The sequence below is a fragment of the Hemicordylus capensis genome, chromosome 6 (assembly GCF_027244095.1).
Source record: "Hemicordylus capensis ecotype Gifberg chromosome 6, rHemCap1.1.pri, whole genome shotgun sequence".
NCBI classification, from domain to species: domain Eukaryota; kingdom Metazoa; phylum Chordata; class Lepidosauria; order Squamata; family Cordylidae; genus Hemicordylus; species Hemicordylus capensis.
Window position 1 is genome coordinate 25,362,505 of NC_069662.1, and position 19,893 is coordinate 25,382,397.

General features: G+C 40.6%; 1 protein-coding gene across 1 annotated transcript; it reads left to right on the forward strand.

Annotated features, from left to right (window-relative positions):
* The first annotated feature begins 1,008 nt into the window (after positions 1-1,008).
* On the forward strand, positions 1,009-16,891 carry LOC128330962 (vomeronasal type-2 receptor 26-like). The gene is made up of 6 exons (XM_053264329.1): positions 1,009-1,151; positions 6,150-6,441; positions 9,168-10,028; positions 12,426-12,653; positions 13,349-13,475; positions 15,990-16,891. The coding sequence occupies exons 1-6, from the start codon at positions 1,009-1,011 to the stop codon at positions 16,889-16,891; spliced, it is 2,553 nt and encodes an 850-aa protein (XP_053120304.1).
* Positions 16,892-19,893: the final 3,002 nt, after the last annotated feature.

The window sequence follows — 19,893 nt, forward strand, 5'->3', positions numbered from 1 at the left end:
CACACCTCTCACAAGTAGCTCCCAGAACAAGCGACAGGTGGTTGTCTTCAGCAGTTGGGGGGCTGGCAACCAGCCAGCTAGAATTTGGCTGCAGACAAGCAGCCGGCTCCCCATCTTGCTGGAAACTCCACAGGAGGCAGAGGGACCAGTCCTCAATGTTCCTTACTTTTTCTCTGCTGGGTGTACAATATCTCAAATATGTAATTCATGCTTAATTTCGATCTGTACTTTGACTGGTGAATTTGCAGTTCAGAATCTCCTGTTTTTGAAGGGACAGCATCAGGCAGCCAATTAAAGCAATACACCACTGCAGTCTTGAAAGGAACAGAAGCAGTGGGAAGGCAATAAGATCATGTCCAGAGTTGATTTTCTTTGCACAAACTACCTCTCTAGCTGGCCAGCCCAATCTCATGATATTAAAAATAGTCATTTCCCCCCCTTTCAATTCAGACCATGCTTTTGGTGTTGTATTCTTTATGTGGGTGATTGCCAACCCAACTTCTCCTTCTTTTCCAATAAAAATACCAGCTCAGATATGACAAACAGGTTTTCTTCAGAAATTCCACAGGGAAATGCCAACATTGAACTAACAATTACCTTCCTGTTTATTTATCAGGACTTTAATTTTTTTTTTTTTTTTTTTGCTTGTCAAAACCTCTGTGTTGGATTTGGCCACTAGGAAAACTAACACCACACTCTGTAGAGGATGGTATAAAGATATCCTGTAACACTTGGAGGGAATGCTGGAGATTTGAAAGGGGAAAAGATTGATTAATCTTTTACTGATACCTTACATTTTATCCTTCAGGCCTATCAGCATACCGAATGAGCATTCCTATCACAGACCATTTAAATCACATATTGTCAAATCATTGTGACAGAGATTTAAATAGATAATTCTATTATTAAATAGAGGCAAGATTTGTACTCAGGATGATGGTATTAGTGATACTGCTGCTAGAATTGCTTCCTGACATAGTATGCCAGGCTTACACTTTTAAATGCAACATGAAGGACGCACACCCTCCAATTCATGACTATCATCAGCCAGGAGATCTTTTCCTTGGTGGAATTGTCTCTCATTCCTTCATCATCTCCAATTCAATAGATTTCACTGAAGAATCCACTCCAGTATTGTTGGAAGATCTTCGGTAAGAATTAATCATTTTAATTTTATTTGCATTTCTTCTTTGCATTCCTTCTTCTTTTTCATATAATATTTGTGATATTGTATATTTGTATATATATTCTGATTCAAATTTATTAAGTCATCCTTTCACTTACATAGGAATTTATTTAGCATCCAAAATTATAAACAGATTCAATTTCCAGTAGAATCTACAAATTTGCTCACATATACCTTACAGGATTTTATTTAAGGCTTCTGTGATGGTTGTATTGCCTAGCACACAGGTTGTTGTGAGAACAGTATAGCAAAAAGAAATACTGGTTATTGATATCCTGGATTTGTGTACGTCTTTTAAACCGTTATGTTTAAAATTGCTTATTTTCCACAACCCATGACTCTTATTCCTACTGGCAGCAATTAGCTGAGGTCTGAAATAGAGGCTTTGCCCAGCTATACTGACTGGGATGAATTCAGGAATAACTGCAAACCAAAGCAAAGCATGTACTAACTATGCCTAATCCTCAGCTATGGGAACTCCAGAATCAAATTACTGACATCTTAACTAAGCATGTGTCCATGTTTGGGGAAGGAGTGTCCTCACCATGAGCTTCCTGCGCTCCACTGCACTCAGAGTGGAAAGTGGGGGAGTGATTTTCATTGATTTATCCCTCCTCTGGAAATACTCTGCACCACGCAAAATTATTCATCTAAGGACTGTGTGACCCTCAAGGACATATTGTCTTATAGAACATACTGACATACTGTCAGGAGGACTTGAGGTTGGGCCTGGGAGATTAGTGTTTAAATTATATAGATGTTAAAATAAACAATATGTTTGTGCTCCTAGTATTTATTTTAAATGCTTTGTGTCATTATTTCATAGCCAGCACCAAATTAAATCATAATTTGGTTTTCTAACACCAGCTTTTGTACTGCCAGAGTGGTAATGTGTGGAGAAGTAAATAGACCCTGTTGTAACAGTTTCAACGTTCCAGACCAAATAAAATAACTTCATTCTTGTACAATTGCTTCAGTGGTTTCTTATTCAAATCAAATCAAATTTATTATTATAGTCCATGACCAGAAAACAATCAAACAAGGAATAAAAACAATACAATACAATAAAAATATACATCAAAATAATAAATTACATAAAACTGAGTTACAAGGATGGCAAGGTCATACACAGCTAAGTTTCTCTCATCTCATTTTACATGCTGCAGCACAGAATCTTGCAATCCTCTCTGTAACCTCCGCGTGGCGATCCATTAAAAAATAGAAACAATAATCATCAGAATAACTCGGTTTGTCTTTTAAAAGAGGTTCTATCCATATAGGGTGAATGACTAGACCTATAAAAAGCACAGTGTAAAAGGACATGTGCTACCGATTCAACAACTCCAGCACCACAAGGGCATAACCGATTCCTTAAGGGAATTCCCTTAAACCTCCCTTCTAACACCACAGAAGGTAACGCATTAAAGCATGCCTGTGAGAAAGCTCTTCTATGACTTAAAGTGGTCAGGCATATAAAATATCCTGCTGGCTGGGGATAGTTCGAAAAACTGCCTACGGTGTTCTTTGCAGTAATCAAACTTAGTTCTCTTTGTTTCTCCATATCTAGCACTCTTTGCTTGACTATCTTTTTAGCAACATCAGGTGTTAAAGATGACAGATATTGCCATGAGAACCCATATTTACCAAAGATGACCTGTGAGTTATTTCACCAGGATGACTGGAATTCATCTCTAACACTAATGGCCCAAGGCCCAAGGGGCGGGTGTGGAGTTTAAGTCAAAAGTTAATCAGATATAACTACGCCTGGGCTTCAACTCTAATCACTCCAGTTTCAAGAAGTAAGGCAGCATTGGAAACACATTTAGGAAGATGAAAAATAGACCAAAAGAAGCCCACCTGAACAGCTTCCAATATAGAAAAGTTACCTGTAGGGAAGATCTGAATCCCGTATAACGTTTGGGTTAATATTTTGGCCTGGAACTCCTTGAGGGCTGCTGGAATATAATATCCACCTTTCGTATAGAAATTTTTTTTAACTGCAGTTGCACTCCACTGGGCACTTGCTGCCACATAATGTGGTTTCCACGACCCTCTAGAGTGAAAAACAATACCTAAATATTTATAAGTTTTAACCTGTTGAACCCTGATGCCATTTATTACCCATTTATGATTTTCCGGTCTCTTACCAAATACCATGAGTTTAGAATTTTGGGTATTAATGATAAGAGATTCATTCTCACAAAATTGCGTGAACATTCTCAAGGCTCTTCGTGTGCTGATGAGTGTTGTAGATAATATAACTGCATCGTCGGCATAGAGCAGTATAGAAGTAGGTCTACCTGCTAGCTTTGGTTGATGAACACCAGGTATATCCAGGAGGGGAATTAAAAAATTAATATAAAAGTTGAAAAGAAAGGGGGCTAAAATACAACCTTGTTTAACTCCCCTCTGTGTGGAAACTGGATTAGATAAATGGCCAATAGTATCGCACTTAACAGTTTCTTATTCACTACAATGTAGGGTCAAATGTAGGGAGCCAGTGTTGTATAGTGGTTAGAGTGCTGGACTAGGATCGGGGAGACCTGAGTTCAAATCCCCATTCAGCCATGAAACTAGCTGGGTGACTCTGGGCCAGTCACTTTTCTCTCAGCCTAACCTACTTCACAGGGTTGTTGTGAGGAGAAACTTAAGTATGTAGTACACCGCTCTTGGCTCCTTGGAGGAAGAGTGGGATATAAATGTAATAATAATAATAATAATAATAATAATGGTTTCTGAGATAAAGGAGCAACCTTAGTACAGGCAACACTGTGCACAACCTCTTATATTTTGAACTTGTGTTCAAACTCAGGGACTCTGATCAGCTTGTGTCACACTTCTTTAGACTTTCTACGTTTTTACTGGGATACAACCCTCTTGGCTATATATCCAGTGAAATCAACCATACACACCTAACATTTGATAATCAAGCTTGCTCTACAGAGGTCGTACCTGCTGTGTAAAGCCGACCCACCAAGCTACCAATCCCATCCTCAGTTCTGCTCTAGAGACCCTAACCAGTGGTCCTCTCCCTAGCCCTAACCATTCTCATTGTTGGCTCATTCAAGTCCTTTCTGAACCTGTCAGTTAAGACCAACTGAATTTTATAAACAGCTGTTCACTACATTCCAAAGGCCCTCCTTTAGGGATTCTCTCCAGATGAGAGTCTTTAGTTTAAATTCCTCTTGTTTAACAGTGTTTACCAGCCGATCACCACACATATACCAAGTTCACAAGCAGCCTGGTTGGGTAACACCATGATGAAGCAGGCAGTCTTTTGTTGAGTTGGGTGGAAGGATGATATGGGCTAAAAAGAGCTGTTGGATGCCCAAGTGATCAAAGAAATTAGCAGGGTGTTTGTGTATGTATATGTGTGTGTGCGTGTGCGTGCATATGTGTGTGCACTTGTAACTACCTAGGAAAGTGAAAACAATATGAGATGTAAGAGTCAGATGCTGGCCCTCTCCATCATTCTCTCTGATTAGTTAAGCCATTGTAGTTTCCTCTTACAAAAGGCCTTTCCAGTATGAGATATCAGCTGGAATTGGAATATATGGCATCTTCACCATGTGACCTATGCTGCTCCTCATGAGAGTGCATGGGGCATTCTGGGGAGAGCCCTGAGGCCAGGAGGCTCGGGGGTCTCCTGATCCCCGACTATCTGCCAGCTCAGCTGGTGTCCTGTTCTCTTGCAAAGCATGTCTTGCTCAAACAGTTCTAGCATCAAGCTTACAAAATGGCTTCAGTTTGGTCAAGCAAACTGTAAAGTTATTTCCCACAGTGAAGTTATTTCCCACAGCTAGAAGACCTGTTATGCATAGATGGCAAATAAATGGGCTTAGTATTGAGCAAACAATGCAGTACAAGCATTTGGGGATTATCTTTCAGGTGACAGGCAGCTGGAAAGAGCATCTTAATTCTGCTGTGACAAATGCTCAGAGATCAGCTGCTGGGGAAAAAAAATCTCTTTTGGGGGTAAATCCTTTCCTGTTGCTGTTAGGGCTTTTCAATATAAGCTTTTTCAATCTAAGGTATTATCACAGCTCTTGTATGGCTCCCAAATGTATGTATACTGATTAGCATTAATTTGAGAGAGTTTAGTCCAGATTTATCAGGCGAGTTTTTTCAATCCCTCCTGTGTACCCAATGTTAACCTGTGATTGAAGGCGGTTTTGGCCAGTCTGGAGACATGTTTGGATCTATATTTTGAAATGTTGGTATAAACTGATATTCTTTCCATAGGACTTAGTGACAAATACTTAGTGACAAATACTCCTTGACTGGACTAATTTTTTTGAGAAGCTTAGGAAATATGGTTTATTACAGGAATATTTAATCCCATTGGGCTTTTATAATGCTCTATCAATAATCAAACAGCACGTATTTGGTAGGGAACGTTAAGAAGACTAATGTTTGGAAACAAGATATGCAAGGACTGGAGATGATAGGATTATTTATAAGACATCCAATTATTTTATAACTGGATACCACAAACTATAGAAGGGCTCTGGCACTGGCCAGATCGGATGTGTTGTCTTTAGTGGTGTTAGAGGGTAGGTTTAAGAAAATTCCATATTTGGAGTGTCTCTGCCCTTGTGGGAATGGGGATGTCAAATCAATTGGTCATTACTTTTATATTGCTTCTTTTGCTGAGACTAGCATCTTGGAACTTATTTCCCAGCCTGTTTGTTTCCTGGCTGAGTGTTTTCTATGTTCCCTACGTCGGAGAGAAGAAGATAATAAAAAACCCAGTGGACAGCAAAGCAGGCAGTGAAATGAGGTCATTGGAACTTAGGGGAGGGGCAAGGGATGATCCTGGCAGCTCTCAGGAGCTGGGAAGCATGGGTTCTTTGAACTCATCTGCCCAATTATATCTCCTCTCCTGCACATACCTAACTGGAGTATATGACTGCCTGGCATATATGGGATATCTTTCTGATGCAGTGTGCAATTCTCATTCTAGGGTAGTGATTAAGAATTACCAGCACATCCTGGCCTTTGAATTTGCAGTAAAAGAGATAAATGAAAACCCTCAGCTCTTACCCAATGTCACATTGGGCTTCCACATCTATGACAGTTATTACAGTGCCAAGTGGACCTATCATGACACAATGCTACTTATATCCTCACTGGAGAAATTTATTCCCAACTACAAATGTGATGGCCAGAATAATCTGAGAGCAGTCATTGGAGGACTGGACTCTGATATCTCCCTTCATGTGGCAACTATCGTGGATATCTACAAAATTCCACAGGTGAGATGTGGAATGTGTCCCTTTCAGCAGACCATCAAATACAAAGTAGGAGGCAGTATACCCAGCTGTTCATGATAATGTGAACCCACAGGAATCCCCCCAGCCCAAATTCCTCAAACTAGGGTAACCCAGATTCTGTCCCCTGCTCTAAACCAAGGTATGGTGAAAAGAGAGCCCTCCTACCTTGTTCCATTGGTTGTGTTGAGCCATTTAGCATTTCTACCCAGCTACAAGGGAATAGCAGGCATGCAACAATAGAGAGGTGAACCTATTGGGGCTCCAGCCATGGAAGTGCCACTCTGCAAAGTACACTCCATTATGGTCCTATGGAGCAGGCAATTGATCTGCTCCTTGATTGGACACAGAAGAACAATAGGCAGATGCAGCCTTGCTGGAAATAACCCCTTCAGCAGGGCTGCAGCTGCCTATTGTTCTTCTGTGTCCAATCAAGGAGCAGATCAATTGCCTGCTCCTCAGTGAGCAGCTGCTAATGTAATGAGGTTTCCTCTTCTGCTGACGGCACAAAACATGCTGGGAAGGTAGAGGGGCCCTTGGAAGATCTTCCATGGAAGGGTAAGACCTAAATCTCCCAATTCGAGCAATGGACACCACAGCTGCCATGATCAGGGATGTGCATGAATCAATTTTTTTGTTTTGGTTTGTACCTGAATCAAATAATCTCTGATTTGTTTTGGGCTTGAAACTGACCCCCCCACGTATCACCCCAGATTTGATTTGTACCCAAATTTTTAGGATCTGAAACCAAATGGATTCAGGGCAAACGGGTTGTGGGGGCAAAAGAGAGCGCAATGGGTGGAAGCTACCACCCAAATTTCATATAAATCGGGCAAAGTGGTGATTTTTAAAAAAATTTTGAAGTTGACATGTCTTAGCGAGTTGTGGTGGGTGGTAGTGCCCAATGGGTGCAAGGAAGCTACCACCCAGATTTCAAAGGAATTGGGCAAAGGGATGATTTTTAAAAGATTTTTTGAAGTTGGCATGTCTTTGTGGCAGATTCAGGGAGGAAATGGGTTTCAGGGTCAGAAGGGTAGGTTAGGTGGTAGTGCCCCAATGGGGACATTGCTTCCACCCAGATTTCAAAGAAATTGGTGAAAGCGGTGATTTTTAAAGAATTTCTGGTTTACTTGTCTTTAAGTTTTTTCCCTATAGGGAATAATGCAGATTTTCAGCAGCCCCACATGGGGGGCACCAGGGTGGCCCAGAGCGAGTGGTGGGATAGAGCACATAGCGTGTGAACCACAGCCAAACACACAAGCCCATGGGGCACTGGTTTTGTTTTTTCTGTGGTGTTCTTCTGAGAGTACATTCTCTGATAGAAAAAGGGCACTAACATCCACCACAACCAACTCTGGACAACGCTGCTGCCCCACATGTGGAGCTATACAGCTGCTGAAATCCCCATTTTTCACTATGGGGAAAAGCTTAATGGTGTGCCAACTTCAAAAATTCTTTTAAAATCACCCCTTTGCCCAATTTATTTGAAATTTGGGTGGTAGCTTACACCCATTGGGCACTACCACCCAATCAACTTAGGCCACAAAATAGAGGTCCAAATCTGGGGTGATTTGTTTTGTACCTGAGTCTGGGCAATTGAGGAGAGGGGTGATTTGTTTTATCTACAAATCACCCAAATCACCTAGATTTGGTTACAAATCATTTTGTACCTGAATCTTTTCAGACATCCCTAGCCTTTATCATGTCTTCTGTGAGTTTCCAAACACAAATAGAGGTTCTGAAAGTTGGGAAGAAATAGGCTAGGAGCACTCATGCCCTCCAGCTCACCCCTACATGGTTGCTAAACTGTACCTACTTTCATTTAAAAAGTGAACCTGGGAACAGGTCCTCTGAAATGCAGGATACAGATAGGAAGTGTAGTGCTGTATCTGTGTTCAACTTAAGGTGTGAATAACTGTACATGTGTACAGATCTGTAGATGTACACACTGAACACTTGTACAAATGGACATAATTTGTGAATAGGGCTTTTGTGCTTGGTATTTGGAATATTGCACTTCCACTCTCCTTTCACATGCAGGTTTGTGCTCTGGACACAAAAAATGGACACATTGCCCTTTATTTCTTTTATTTGTTTAATATATTTCTATACCGCCCAAAACTTGCCCCTCTGGCAGTTTACAATTAAAATCACGTAAACATTAAAATCGAACTATCAAATCATGTAAACATTAAAATAAATTAAACAAATAAAATAATTGAAAACCCAACATTAAAAGTATTATAATCATAAATCTAATTGATCAAATGGAATCTATCTATCCTCTGTGTCTATCTCAAATCCAGGCTAAGAAACACCAATTGTATAGAATTTTCATAAGTGGGACAAGTTATTTGAGACTAAATTTCTATGGGTCCTTACATTCAAATATGAATCTTGTTTTTAGTGTTTTAAAAGCTTGAACTAATTCTTTAAAAAAAAAATCTCATTGAAGATCTGAAACATCTGTATGGTGAGGGCTCAGTGTTTTACCATTATATCCATTATAACATCAATACTACTGTATTTGTCTCAACCGTATGACATTTGAGATGGACTTTCTTCCTTTTGAGGGGCATAAACTAGAAAAATTTCAAAACAATCTAACAAAATGGCTGAGATACATCAATAACAATAGCCATTATCGTGTTTATATAGCTGTTCTGGTATAAAAACTATATAAATGTTATTATCTCCAAATTTCACTTTAGCTCATTGTTGGACCTGCTCCACTGATGAATGAAAAAGCTCCAGGTCTTTCCTTTTACCAGATGTCCCCTAGTGAAAACCTCCAGTACTCAGGGATACTCTCTTTGCTGCTGCATTTCAGATGGACCTGGTTTGGGATCCTTACTGTGGATAATGAAAATGGTGATAGATTTGTGAAAAATATACTTCGAATATTTTCCCAGAGTGATGTTTACTCTGCCTATGTAGAACGACTCCCCAGGATAGATTTTGCCGCTAAAAGTATGGACATGCTGTTAAAGGGGGCAAAAATACATGATAAAGTCATGAAGAGCAATGCCAATGTTGTGGTGATCTATGGAGAATCAAATACTGTGGCAATTTTGAGATGGTTCCCTTACCTTTCTGAACTGGAAAACATGCCAGATAAACCAAAAGGACAAGTTTGGATCATGACAGCCCAGATGGAACTGACGTCTATGTGCTATCAAAAGACTTGGGATACAGAAATACTCAATGGTGCTTTATCCTTCACAATTCACTCAAATGATCTACCAGCATTTCAATCATTTCTCAAAAGTATAAACCCTTCCAAGAGAAAAGGAGATGGTTTTATAAGAGACTTGTGGCAACATGCATTCGATTGTTTTCCCCCCAGTCCGGTTGTGGGGAAAGTGCAGGAGGGCAGCTGCACTGGGGCAGAGAAGCTGGAGAGCCTTCCTGCAACTTTCTTTGAAATGAGGATGACTGGCCACAGCTACAACATCTACAATGCTGTCTATGCAGTGGCCCATGCTATACATGCCATGTCCCCATCTAGACTCAGAAACAGAGAAATAGAGAATGGAAGGGAACTTAAGCCTCAAATTCAGCATTTGTGGCAGGTAATGGCCTCGAATTCCTCCTATTTTAGAAAATGATACCTTTGGAGTAAACAGATATCCCATTTTCTATGCTATACTTCCAAACTTTCCCTGTCCACCCATTTTCTTTTTTGCATCATAATGTTCTGCTCTCCTTTGAACTTATTGTGAAAAATGGCTGATAGCCAGAGTAAATTACTCATGAGTAGTCCTTCTGAATTTATGGGGGCAAGTGAACCAATGATAGTTCCTACTGTCCCGTCCCCTGCCACCTGAACAAACTTTGTCATTTTCTGTTTAATCATCACTGTTTAATTCTTACATTAACTGCATATTCTCTCACATGAATAATTTCGGCTTTTCATCAGCACAAGCTAGCCAATAGATACCTTTCTGTCCTGCTTTATGCTGATGATTCAGACCCTGGTGGGCCTTCCAAAAGCCTTATGTGCCCTGGTGGTATCCGCCCCCCGCCCCCAGGAACAAGCACTTGAGATCAACCACACCAAAACAAAGATACTTACCTTTACGAAGCACCCAAGAGTTCATAACTGGTCATTGGAGCATCATAAATTAGAGCAAGTGAAAACTTTTAAATATTTGGGTATCATTTTTCATGCCTCAGGAAAGTACATTGCACACCTCCAGTTTGTAATCATAAATGCCCCAAAGTTGTATTAGCCATCCAATCCTCCTTCCACTCTGGTGGTGTGCATCTTATCCCAGCAGCAGTAAAATTGTTCCTGGCAAATCCCTGCTCTCAACTCCTTTGTGGAACACAACTTGATCCATACAGTAACTTTCCTGCACTAGAGGTAGTGCAAATAAAATTTCTGAGAAAGTTTTTTTTAAGTTCCCTGATGTGTATGCATTGCAGTTCTCTGTGTAGAAGCAGCCATCCTAAGAATTGATTGAATGTATGGTTGAGTGTCTTTGATTATTGGTTAAGGCTAAACTATCATCCTACTGGCCTGACTCCCCTGATATTGGCAGGCAATTTTGATTCACCTTGGTAAAGTCCAGTTCACCAAAAGTTAAATTTATATGGCTTCCACCTGGAATCTTTATTAAGTATGAGATACACCTGAGCTAAAATAGCTTTTAAATTGCATCTTTCCAATATGGATGCACAAAAAGAACACTCCTTGATCCTTACGGGAGTTTTCCATGGAAGTCAACCAGCTATATAATTATTTCTCCAAGACGTGCCAGGGAAGGAAAGTGCGGTGACAAACTAGCAGGGCAGATCCTGTGCACCGGGTCTGCAAGTTTAATCGTAATCCTGCTAGATGTTTATCTCAATTCAGAATTCTCAAATATTGCAGGATGTTTACACTAGCCCATTTTTACTCATTACCTATCGCAGTGCTTGAAGGAAAGTTTAGGAAAACTCCATAAGCCCAAAAACTCTTCCTCTGTGCATCAAGCACAACTGAAACTATAGCTCATGTTTTACTGTATTGTGAGTGATACAGGGGTTTTTGCCATCGTTATATTTCCCCGCTTCTAACCAATTTCCCAAGCCATTCAGATCTCTTTTATGTAAGTCTTTTATTATCTGACCAGAAAGAGGAAACATCCCTAAATATTACCAAGTAAAATATGGCAACTGACATTAGCTCCCTAAACATCCCTAAATATTGCCAAGTTCTGTTTGGCTGCTAGTAAAATATGGCAACAGATATTAGCTGCCCCATAGTGAAAGTCGCTTGAATTTACTCTGAATAGGAGGACATCTTTAGCTTCAGTATTAACTGTGCTACTGTTGGAAGTTAAAGGGCTTTGCGCTGTCTCTTTGCCTCAGACAGTGGAGGACAGACTAGTAAGTCAGAGGGCTAGAGAGTCAAGACATTGGTCATCCCTTCTCCACTGCTCTGATGCTATCCCTTTGAAATGTAGATTGCTACTCTTAGGGATTCAACTTCCTCTCTCTCTCTTCCCTACCTGCCCTTCTACCTTGCAACATGGCAAGCCTCTCTCCCTGTACCATATGTGCAGAGAAGATGCAGAATCCATCTGCATCCAGCTAGATAGATAGATTAGAGATCCTAACTCCTCACTTTCCTATCTAGAATGGAGTTCCTTAATAAATGCCTTTTATATTGATTTGAAACTATGAATTGGCTCCAAGTTACTTTACTCTTAGCATACATGCATGCCTAACTAAATCCGCTGTGTTGTGCCTCTGTGCACTCTGCTATAATGAGAAAGGGATTCTCTCACGACAGAGAATTTCCGACAGCTACTGCATTATGTTTAATAGCTTTTCTTTTCAACCTGTATTGAGTTTTTTGCTGGTCTGTGAGCATATTCATGAAGATTGATTGACTAAAATATGCATGAGTACTCCTGTTGAATTCATTGAGACAAGTGAACAAACACCCACTGATAGTTGCTATGGTTTCTTTTTCAAAAAAGCTCCATCATTTTCTGAAAGCTGTCTCATTTAACAACAGTGCTGGGGAAAAGATCTTCTTTGACCAACATGTACAATTAGTTGCTGGATTAGATGTTAACAACTGGATATTTTCCTCCAACCAATCATTTCATAGAGTGAAAGTTGGGAAGATGGGTCCTCAGGCTCCCCCAGACCAAGCACTCATCATTAATGTGGGTACCATAACCTGGCATAGCTGGTTTAACCAGGTAGGAACCAGTTGTTGGCCACAAGGAAAGTTTTTCTAGTTATAATGAATCTCAGTTTTATGCCCAATTAACTTTACCAGACAGTACTCAGCCCTTATAACATACTGATTGTTGACTGAACAGCGAACAACATATGACCACTTTGAATTTAAATAGATATTTATTATGTTGAATATTTAAAAATACTGTTATTGCTGAATATTCAACAAAACGTCACCCAGAAGACTAAACTAGATGTTTACTGCAAAGACAGGTAAGACGATCAATATCTTGCCCACTTACTATAGGATTCAGAGTATAGGGTTTTAGGGTTGTGCACAGCTGCCATTATAAGGGTTGGCATTGATCCAAACCCACTATGCATGTGACCCCAAGGGTGGCCTGGATCACATCAAGCCAATGCATCAGTATTGGATGCATTGGTTTGTAGGGAACTTATCTTTAGTGAAGATCCTGCTTTTTTTAAGACATTGAGTGCTTGCAGTGGTGGTGGTGGTGGTGAAAAGAGCACCCTGCCTTTCCTTGACAAGGCTTGCAGCACCTTGGGCCCAATTATCAGGCCGATGCAGTGCATAGCCCTAACACATTTATGTTTTCTGTGGTGCTTCAGTAACATATGAAAAAGTGTAGAATCTTCAAGATTTGAAATCCATTACTCTTGGGAATACCATTGTCTTATTTCATTCATGGCTTAGGTACAGCCCTTTTCAGTGTGTAGCAAAAGTTGCTATCCTGGTATGAGAAAGCAAAAGAAGGAGGGGGAGCCATTTTGCTGCTTCGATTGCACCCCGTGTCCAGAAGGGGAGGTTTCAGACCAAAAGGGTAAGGAGTCTAATGCAGAAAATTATCAACCAAAAATTGCTGTGAACCAGGGCTGCTCAACTTTGGCCCTTCTGCAGATGTTGGCCTACAATTCCCATAATCCCTGGTTATTGGCCATTGTGGCTGGGGATTATGGGAGTTGTAGTCCAAAAGCTGCTAGTGGGGCGAAGTTGAGCAGGCCTACTGAACACCATAGCAATGTGTACAAGTGCACACTAATCAGATTGTTCACTATTTTAGGGAGATCCTTCTAAATTTTGATGATATTTATCAGCAGTCAAAGAGGCTGTTCTTCGAGTTCTAACTCTTGCACAGTCTTTCTGGCCAGAATCATTGCTATTAGGGATGTGTGTAACAATTTGGGTACTAAACAATTTGTTCCTGAATCTGTCTGATTTGGGTGATTTGTAGATAACACAAATCATCCATCCTCAATTGCCCAGATTCGGGTACAAAACCAATCACCCCAGATTCGTACCCCAAAAATTCAGAGAATTAGACATCCATTTTGCGACCCAAGTGGGTTGTGTGGTAGTGCCCAATGGGTGGAAGATGCCACCCAGATTTCAAAGAAATTGGGTGAAGGGGTGATTTTTAAAGAAGTTTTGAAGTTTGCGTATCTTTAAGCTTTTCCCCATAGGGAATAATGGGGATTTCAGCAGACTTAGTTGTTACTCCCAGGGGGACAGGGTGGCCCAGAGTGGGTTGTGGTGGGTGGTAGTGCCCAAAGGATGCAAGCAAGCTACTACTCAGATTTCAAAGGAATTGGGAAAAGGGTGATTTTAAAAAGATTTTTTAAGTTGGCATGTCTTTGTGGCAGATTTGGGCAGAAAAGGGGTTTCAGGGGCATAAGAGTGGGTCAGATGGTCGTGCCACAATGGCTGCCTGCTACCACCCAGATTTCAAAGAAATTGGTGACAGGGGTGATTTTTAAAGAATTTCTGAAGTTTGTTCATCTTTAAGCTTTTTACCATAGGGAATAATGGGAAATTTCAGAAGCCCTATAACTCAACTTGGGGGGCATTAGGATGGCTCAGAGGAAGTGGTGGTGTAGTGCACATAGGGTGCCAACCACCCTCTCCCCACAAGCCCATGGGGCACTGGGTTTTGTTGTTTCTGAGATGTTCTGAGAGTAGATTCTCTGATAGAAGTAATAGTGGATTCAATGTTTGTCAATTATTTATTTATTCGACTTCTATACTGCCATTCCAAAAATGGCTCAGGGCAGTTTACACAGAGAAATAATAAATAATTAAGATGGATCCCTGTCCCCAAAGGGGCTCACAATCTAAAAAGAAACATGAGATAGACACCAGCAACCCCCACTGGAGGTACTGTGCTGGGGGGCAGTTATTCTTCCCCTGATGAATAATCAACACATTAAAAGGTGCCTCTTTGCCAAGTCAGCAGGGGTTAAATTGTATACACTCATTGAATACACTCTCATTTCCTACCAGATAATCTACTCTCAGAAGAACACTCCAGAAACAAAAAAAAATCCAGTGCCCCATGGGGCTTGTAGTTTTGTGTGTGGTTGGCACCCTATATGAAATCTGGGTGGTAGCAGGCACCCATTGGGGCACAACTACCTGATCCCGTCATCTGCCCCCGGAACCCTTTTTCTGTCCTGAATCTACCCCAAAGACATGCCAACTTGAAAAATCTTTTTAAAATCATCCCTTTGCCCAATTCCTTTGAAATCTGGGTGGTAGTTTGCTTGCACCCATTGGGCACTACCACCCACCACAACCCACTCTTGGCCACCCTGCCCCCCGAGTTATAACTAAGGCTGCTGAAATCCCCATTATTTCCTATGTGGGAAAGCTTAAAAATAACTCATTTCCCCAATTTCTTTGAAATTTGGTTGGTTGCTTCCAGCCAGTGGGCACAACCACCAACACCACTCTCTTGCCCCTGGGACCCATTTTTTTGCCCCAAATCAATTCAGTTTCAGATTTGGAAGAGACAGGTACAAATTGAATCTGGAGTGATTCGAGGGGTGGTGGTGGTGGTAGATTCAGAACCAAAACAAATCAGTGGTGATTCAATTTGGGTGCAAATCAAAATGTAAATCTCCTGACATATTTCTACAGTCAGGCAACAGTATTTGGAATCAACACTTTTCTACAATGGACATACAAGAAAATTTGAATTTTGTTTTAGGATATGATCTGAAATCTCTTGTTTGCAGTACTGTGAGTACAATGGTTGAAAGGCTTGATGAATAAAAATTACATATTGCAGAGCTATGTGATTTCATGTATGGCCCAGAGCCTTGTGAGATATACATTTGCATAAAGTGCTGTTGTGCACCAACATAGTCTTGAGTTAGTTGGGACTGCAATAGTATAAACCAGGCTGCATAAGCAATGGGAGGTGATCTCAGCACTGAATATATCCTGTTAATTAAATGCAAAATATTTTATCTGTGTGAGAGGAAGAGATCCAGGCCCATCATCATAATGATACGTATGGTATCTTTGTGAGATCAAGACTACGTTTTTGTTTTTTCAGATATGAATGACTGCTATAAATGTGAAGATACAAGATATTCCAACAAATACCAGGATCTATGTATTCCCAAAGTTGTAAGCTTTTTGTCTTATGAAGAACCTGTGGGGATCAGTTTATCCTGTTGTGCTATTTCATTTGCTTTGATCACCGCTCTGGTGCTAGGAATATTTTTGAAGCACCACAACAGTCCCATCGTCAAAGCCAACTATCAAAACCTCACCTACACTCTCCTCATCTCCCTCCTGCTCTGCTTCCTTTCCGCATTGCTGTTCATTGGACGTCCGGTGAAGATGACATGTCTCTTCCGGCAAGCTGCTTTCGGCATCATCTTCTCAGTGGCAGTTTCTTGTGTGCTGGCAAAAACCATCACGGTAGTTCTGGCTTTCATGGCCACCAGGCCAGGATCCAGGATGAGGAACTGGGTGGTGAAAAGACTGGCCAACTCTGTTGTGCTTTCCTGCTCCCTTATTCAAGCAGGCATCTGCATCATTTGGTTGTCAACCTCTCCTCCTTTCCCAGATGTTGACATGCACTCGGTGATTGAAGAAATTGTACTGGAGTGTAATGAGGGGTCTGTGACTATGTTTTACTGTGTCTTGAGCTATATGGGCTTCTTAGCTATGGTCAGTTTCACCGTGGCAGTTTTCGCCAGGAAGCTGCCTGACAGTTTCAATGAAGCTAAGTTCATCACTTTCAGCATGTTGGTCTTTTGCAGTGTGTGGTTATCCTTTGTTCCTGCCTACCTGAGCTCCAAGGGGAAATACATGGTAGCTGTGGAGGTCTTCTCTCTTTTAGCCTCCAGTGCTGGGCTGCTGGGTTGCATCTTTTCCCCCAAATGCTATATTATTGTTCTGAGGCCTGAGCTGAATCATAGGGATCAGCTCATGAGAAGAAAATATTGATGTATCTGTCCTTTGCTGTAAACCATAGCCCTGAAATGTCTCCAAGCACAGCATCCCCTTGTTTTGAAAGTGTCTCTCATAGCCACTGTTCTCTAGATCACCCTCAGAGCTTTCCAAGTGATCCATACTTAAATTGGTTGTGAAAAATGAAGCAGAAAATACTGTTTAAAAGTATACAAGAGATGTATTGGCAAATGTTCAGACCATATAGCATTGCAGGACAGTATGGAAGAGAAACAGCCGACTATAGTTCTGCGTTTCCCTGGATTGCAGAAAGCATATTTCCAAGAATCAGTTTTAAATGTCTTGAAAGATCAAAATAGAAATAGACACAGCCTGTGTCCATACCCAATATGTAGCTTTCAGAGGCTACATAAGGGCACTTCTCATCCACATCCAATCAACCACTGAAGGGCTTTACACAGGCCTACTGAAAAACTGGGATGGATGGCATACTTTATGGGGAAAAGGTGTGGGGCACCAAATAAATCATCTGGAACAAAATTGTAAACCTAAGAATCAGAGCTGGAGATCTTATGCTCAAGGTAGGAAATGTAGTAGAGCAGTTCCAAGAAATAACATACATCTAGTGTTTACTTGATGACATCCAATGGAGGAATCAGTACACCCCAAAATAGTTAGTTTGGGAGTACTTCTGGACCTAATCTTCTTTCTGATACCTCAGGTGGAGGCAGTGGCCAGGATTGCTGTCAGATTGGGCTCATTTGCCAACAGTGCCCTTGCCTGGAAGTGAGTAACCTTAAGACAGTTGTATACATGCTGGTAACCTCCAGACTTTACTACAACACACTTGACATGGGGCTGCCTTTGTACATAGTCTGGAAGCTGCAATTAGTGCAGAATGCTGCTGCCAGATTGGTCTTTGGGATGTCACGTAGATACCATATCACTCTTAATCTAAAAGATCTATACTGGCTACCAGTAGGTTCCTGGGCAAAATACAAGGTGCAGTTTATTACATATAATGCCCGGCTTGAGCCCATGGTATTTAAAAGATCATCTTCATTATGAACCCCACCGCCTATTAAGATCTTCAGGGGAGATTCAACTGAGGGTGCTGCCAGTTCATCTGGTGGCAACTCAAAGGCATGCCTTCTCCGTAGTAGCCCCAGGGTTGTGGAATGCACTTCCTGCTGAGATTAGAGCTGCTCCATCCCTGTTGGCTTTTAGGAAACAACTTAAGACACATCTCTTCAGCCAAGCTTCTTAGTTAGTTTATAGATGTTTTAATATGGTTTTATGTTTTAACTGTTAAATTCTTGGTTTTGTGCTGTAAACTGCCTAGAGACTTCGGTACTGGGTGGTATACACATGTATTAAATAAAGTACTTTCTTCTAATGTTCAAACTGAAACGTACCTTCTACACCCATTAGATGTAGTCTGACATCTAGGTCAGCAAGGAAGAAGTCCTTTCCTTCAGATGTTTCAGAAGGGGGTATCATTTCTCCCCTCACTGTTCTTTTCCCAGCTAAACACACCCTGTTCAATCTTTCTTCATAGGGCTTCTTTTCCTGACTCCTGACCATAATCCTTGTGCTCCTCTGAAACTATTTAAATTTGCCTTCATCCTTTTAAAAGTGCAAATTTTTTAACTGTGCACTGAAGTGGTATTGTTTTTTGTTTGCATAAATGCACTTTTGAGTTTCTTTCTTGAATTTCATTTTGTTACTTTCAACCTGTTATAGCATTCAATCAGTCATTTTGAATTTTATTCCTGATCTTCCAAAGTATTAGCTAACTCTCTCAATTTCTGCCATCTCCAAGTTTTATTAGCTCCTCCATTCCTTTACTTGTCAAGGGTTCTAAATTGTAGCTGGGAATGATGGGAACACCTGGAGGGCCACAGGTTGAGAATACTAATCTAAGTTATTGATTTTAAAAAAGCAGGCTCAGGAGAAATCCTGCAGCCACCACTTGAAGGGGTCATTCACACAATCAAAAACTGTTCTACCCAGGTTTGGGAGCCATATGCGCTCCTGATTTTTCGTTGTGTGGAAGCAAGATAGGAGGAAAAGCTAGCCAGGTTTTCTTACCTTGCTTCTACACAACTGAAAATTAGCACATTCAGCTCCCAAATCTGGCCAGAAGTTTTTGATTGTGTGAATCAACTGGCCATCCCTCTTTTGATGAGCATGGACTGATCAGCTCTCCACCTGATAGCAATATATTCTACTCTGCATTTGACCAGATACTCACCAATATAATAAGACACTTCATGAAAGGAGGAATTAAACACATTTTAAGTGAGCAAGACGTATTTTGTCTGGGCAACTGGGGGAAGATAAATCTAAGTTAGAAGTACTGTTTTATATTCATTTGTTGTGCTATGTAGTACCTCTTGGTAAAATCTATTTCAGTTTTATTTCTAAAGGACATTTACATTTTTGACTTATGATCTGCCAGATTGAGACAAATGAATTACTCTTCATCTCTGTTAGGGCATGTGCTTATGAAAACACATGATGTATTGGATCTTTATAGACTTTAGCAGTGTACCTTTGCAATCAAAAGAAGATAGATAATCAAATTCCACATCAGATATACAAATCAAATGGTTTATTGGGAGCAACAAGGTATTTAGACACTAAAGGTCAGTAAACAACTGAAATATAAGAGACAATAAAACAGTTTAAACAAGGTAAAAGGGAGGCAATAAATCAAAGTAGTAATGCAGTGGTTATAACCATAGGAAAACCAAGCAGCAGCTTGTGAAAGCAACTGAAAAAAAATAGAGAAATAAACTTAAGGCATTGGAATGGAAGGACTGAGAAGGCGAACAAGTTTGCTACAACTGTTACAGAAAAAATGCAAAAGAAAACCAAAGCACAAAAAGGGCGTTAAGTAGATGGTCATGTCTGCAGAGATAATTCATAAGGATGTGTAAAACATTTCTACTCAAAAACACGCCATTTAAAGCATGAAACAAAAATAAAGGGCCTTTTTTGAGCTCAGAACAAAACAACCTTGTTTTGATCACAAC

What these genes read in the sequence shown, in the direction of transcription:
- LOC128330962 (XM_053264329.1), top strand. Translation starts at nt 1,009, where the DNA reads ATGAAGGACGCACACCCTCCAATTCATGACTATCATCAGCCAGGAGAT. An exon ending in GTATTGTTGGAAGATCTTCG is followed by an intron (nt 1,152 to 6,149) that starts GTAAGAATTAAT and finishes TTCTCATTCTAG; the next exon opens with GGTAGTGATTAAGAATTACC. An exon ending in ATATCTACAAAATTCCACAG is followed by an intron (nt 6,442 to 9,167) that starts GTGAGATGTGGA and finishes ATTTCACTTTAG; the next exon opens with CTCATTGTTGGACCTGCTCC.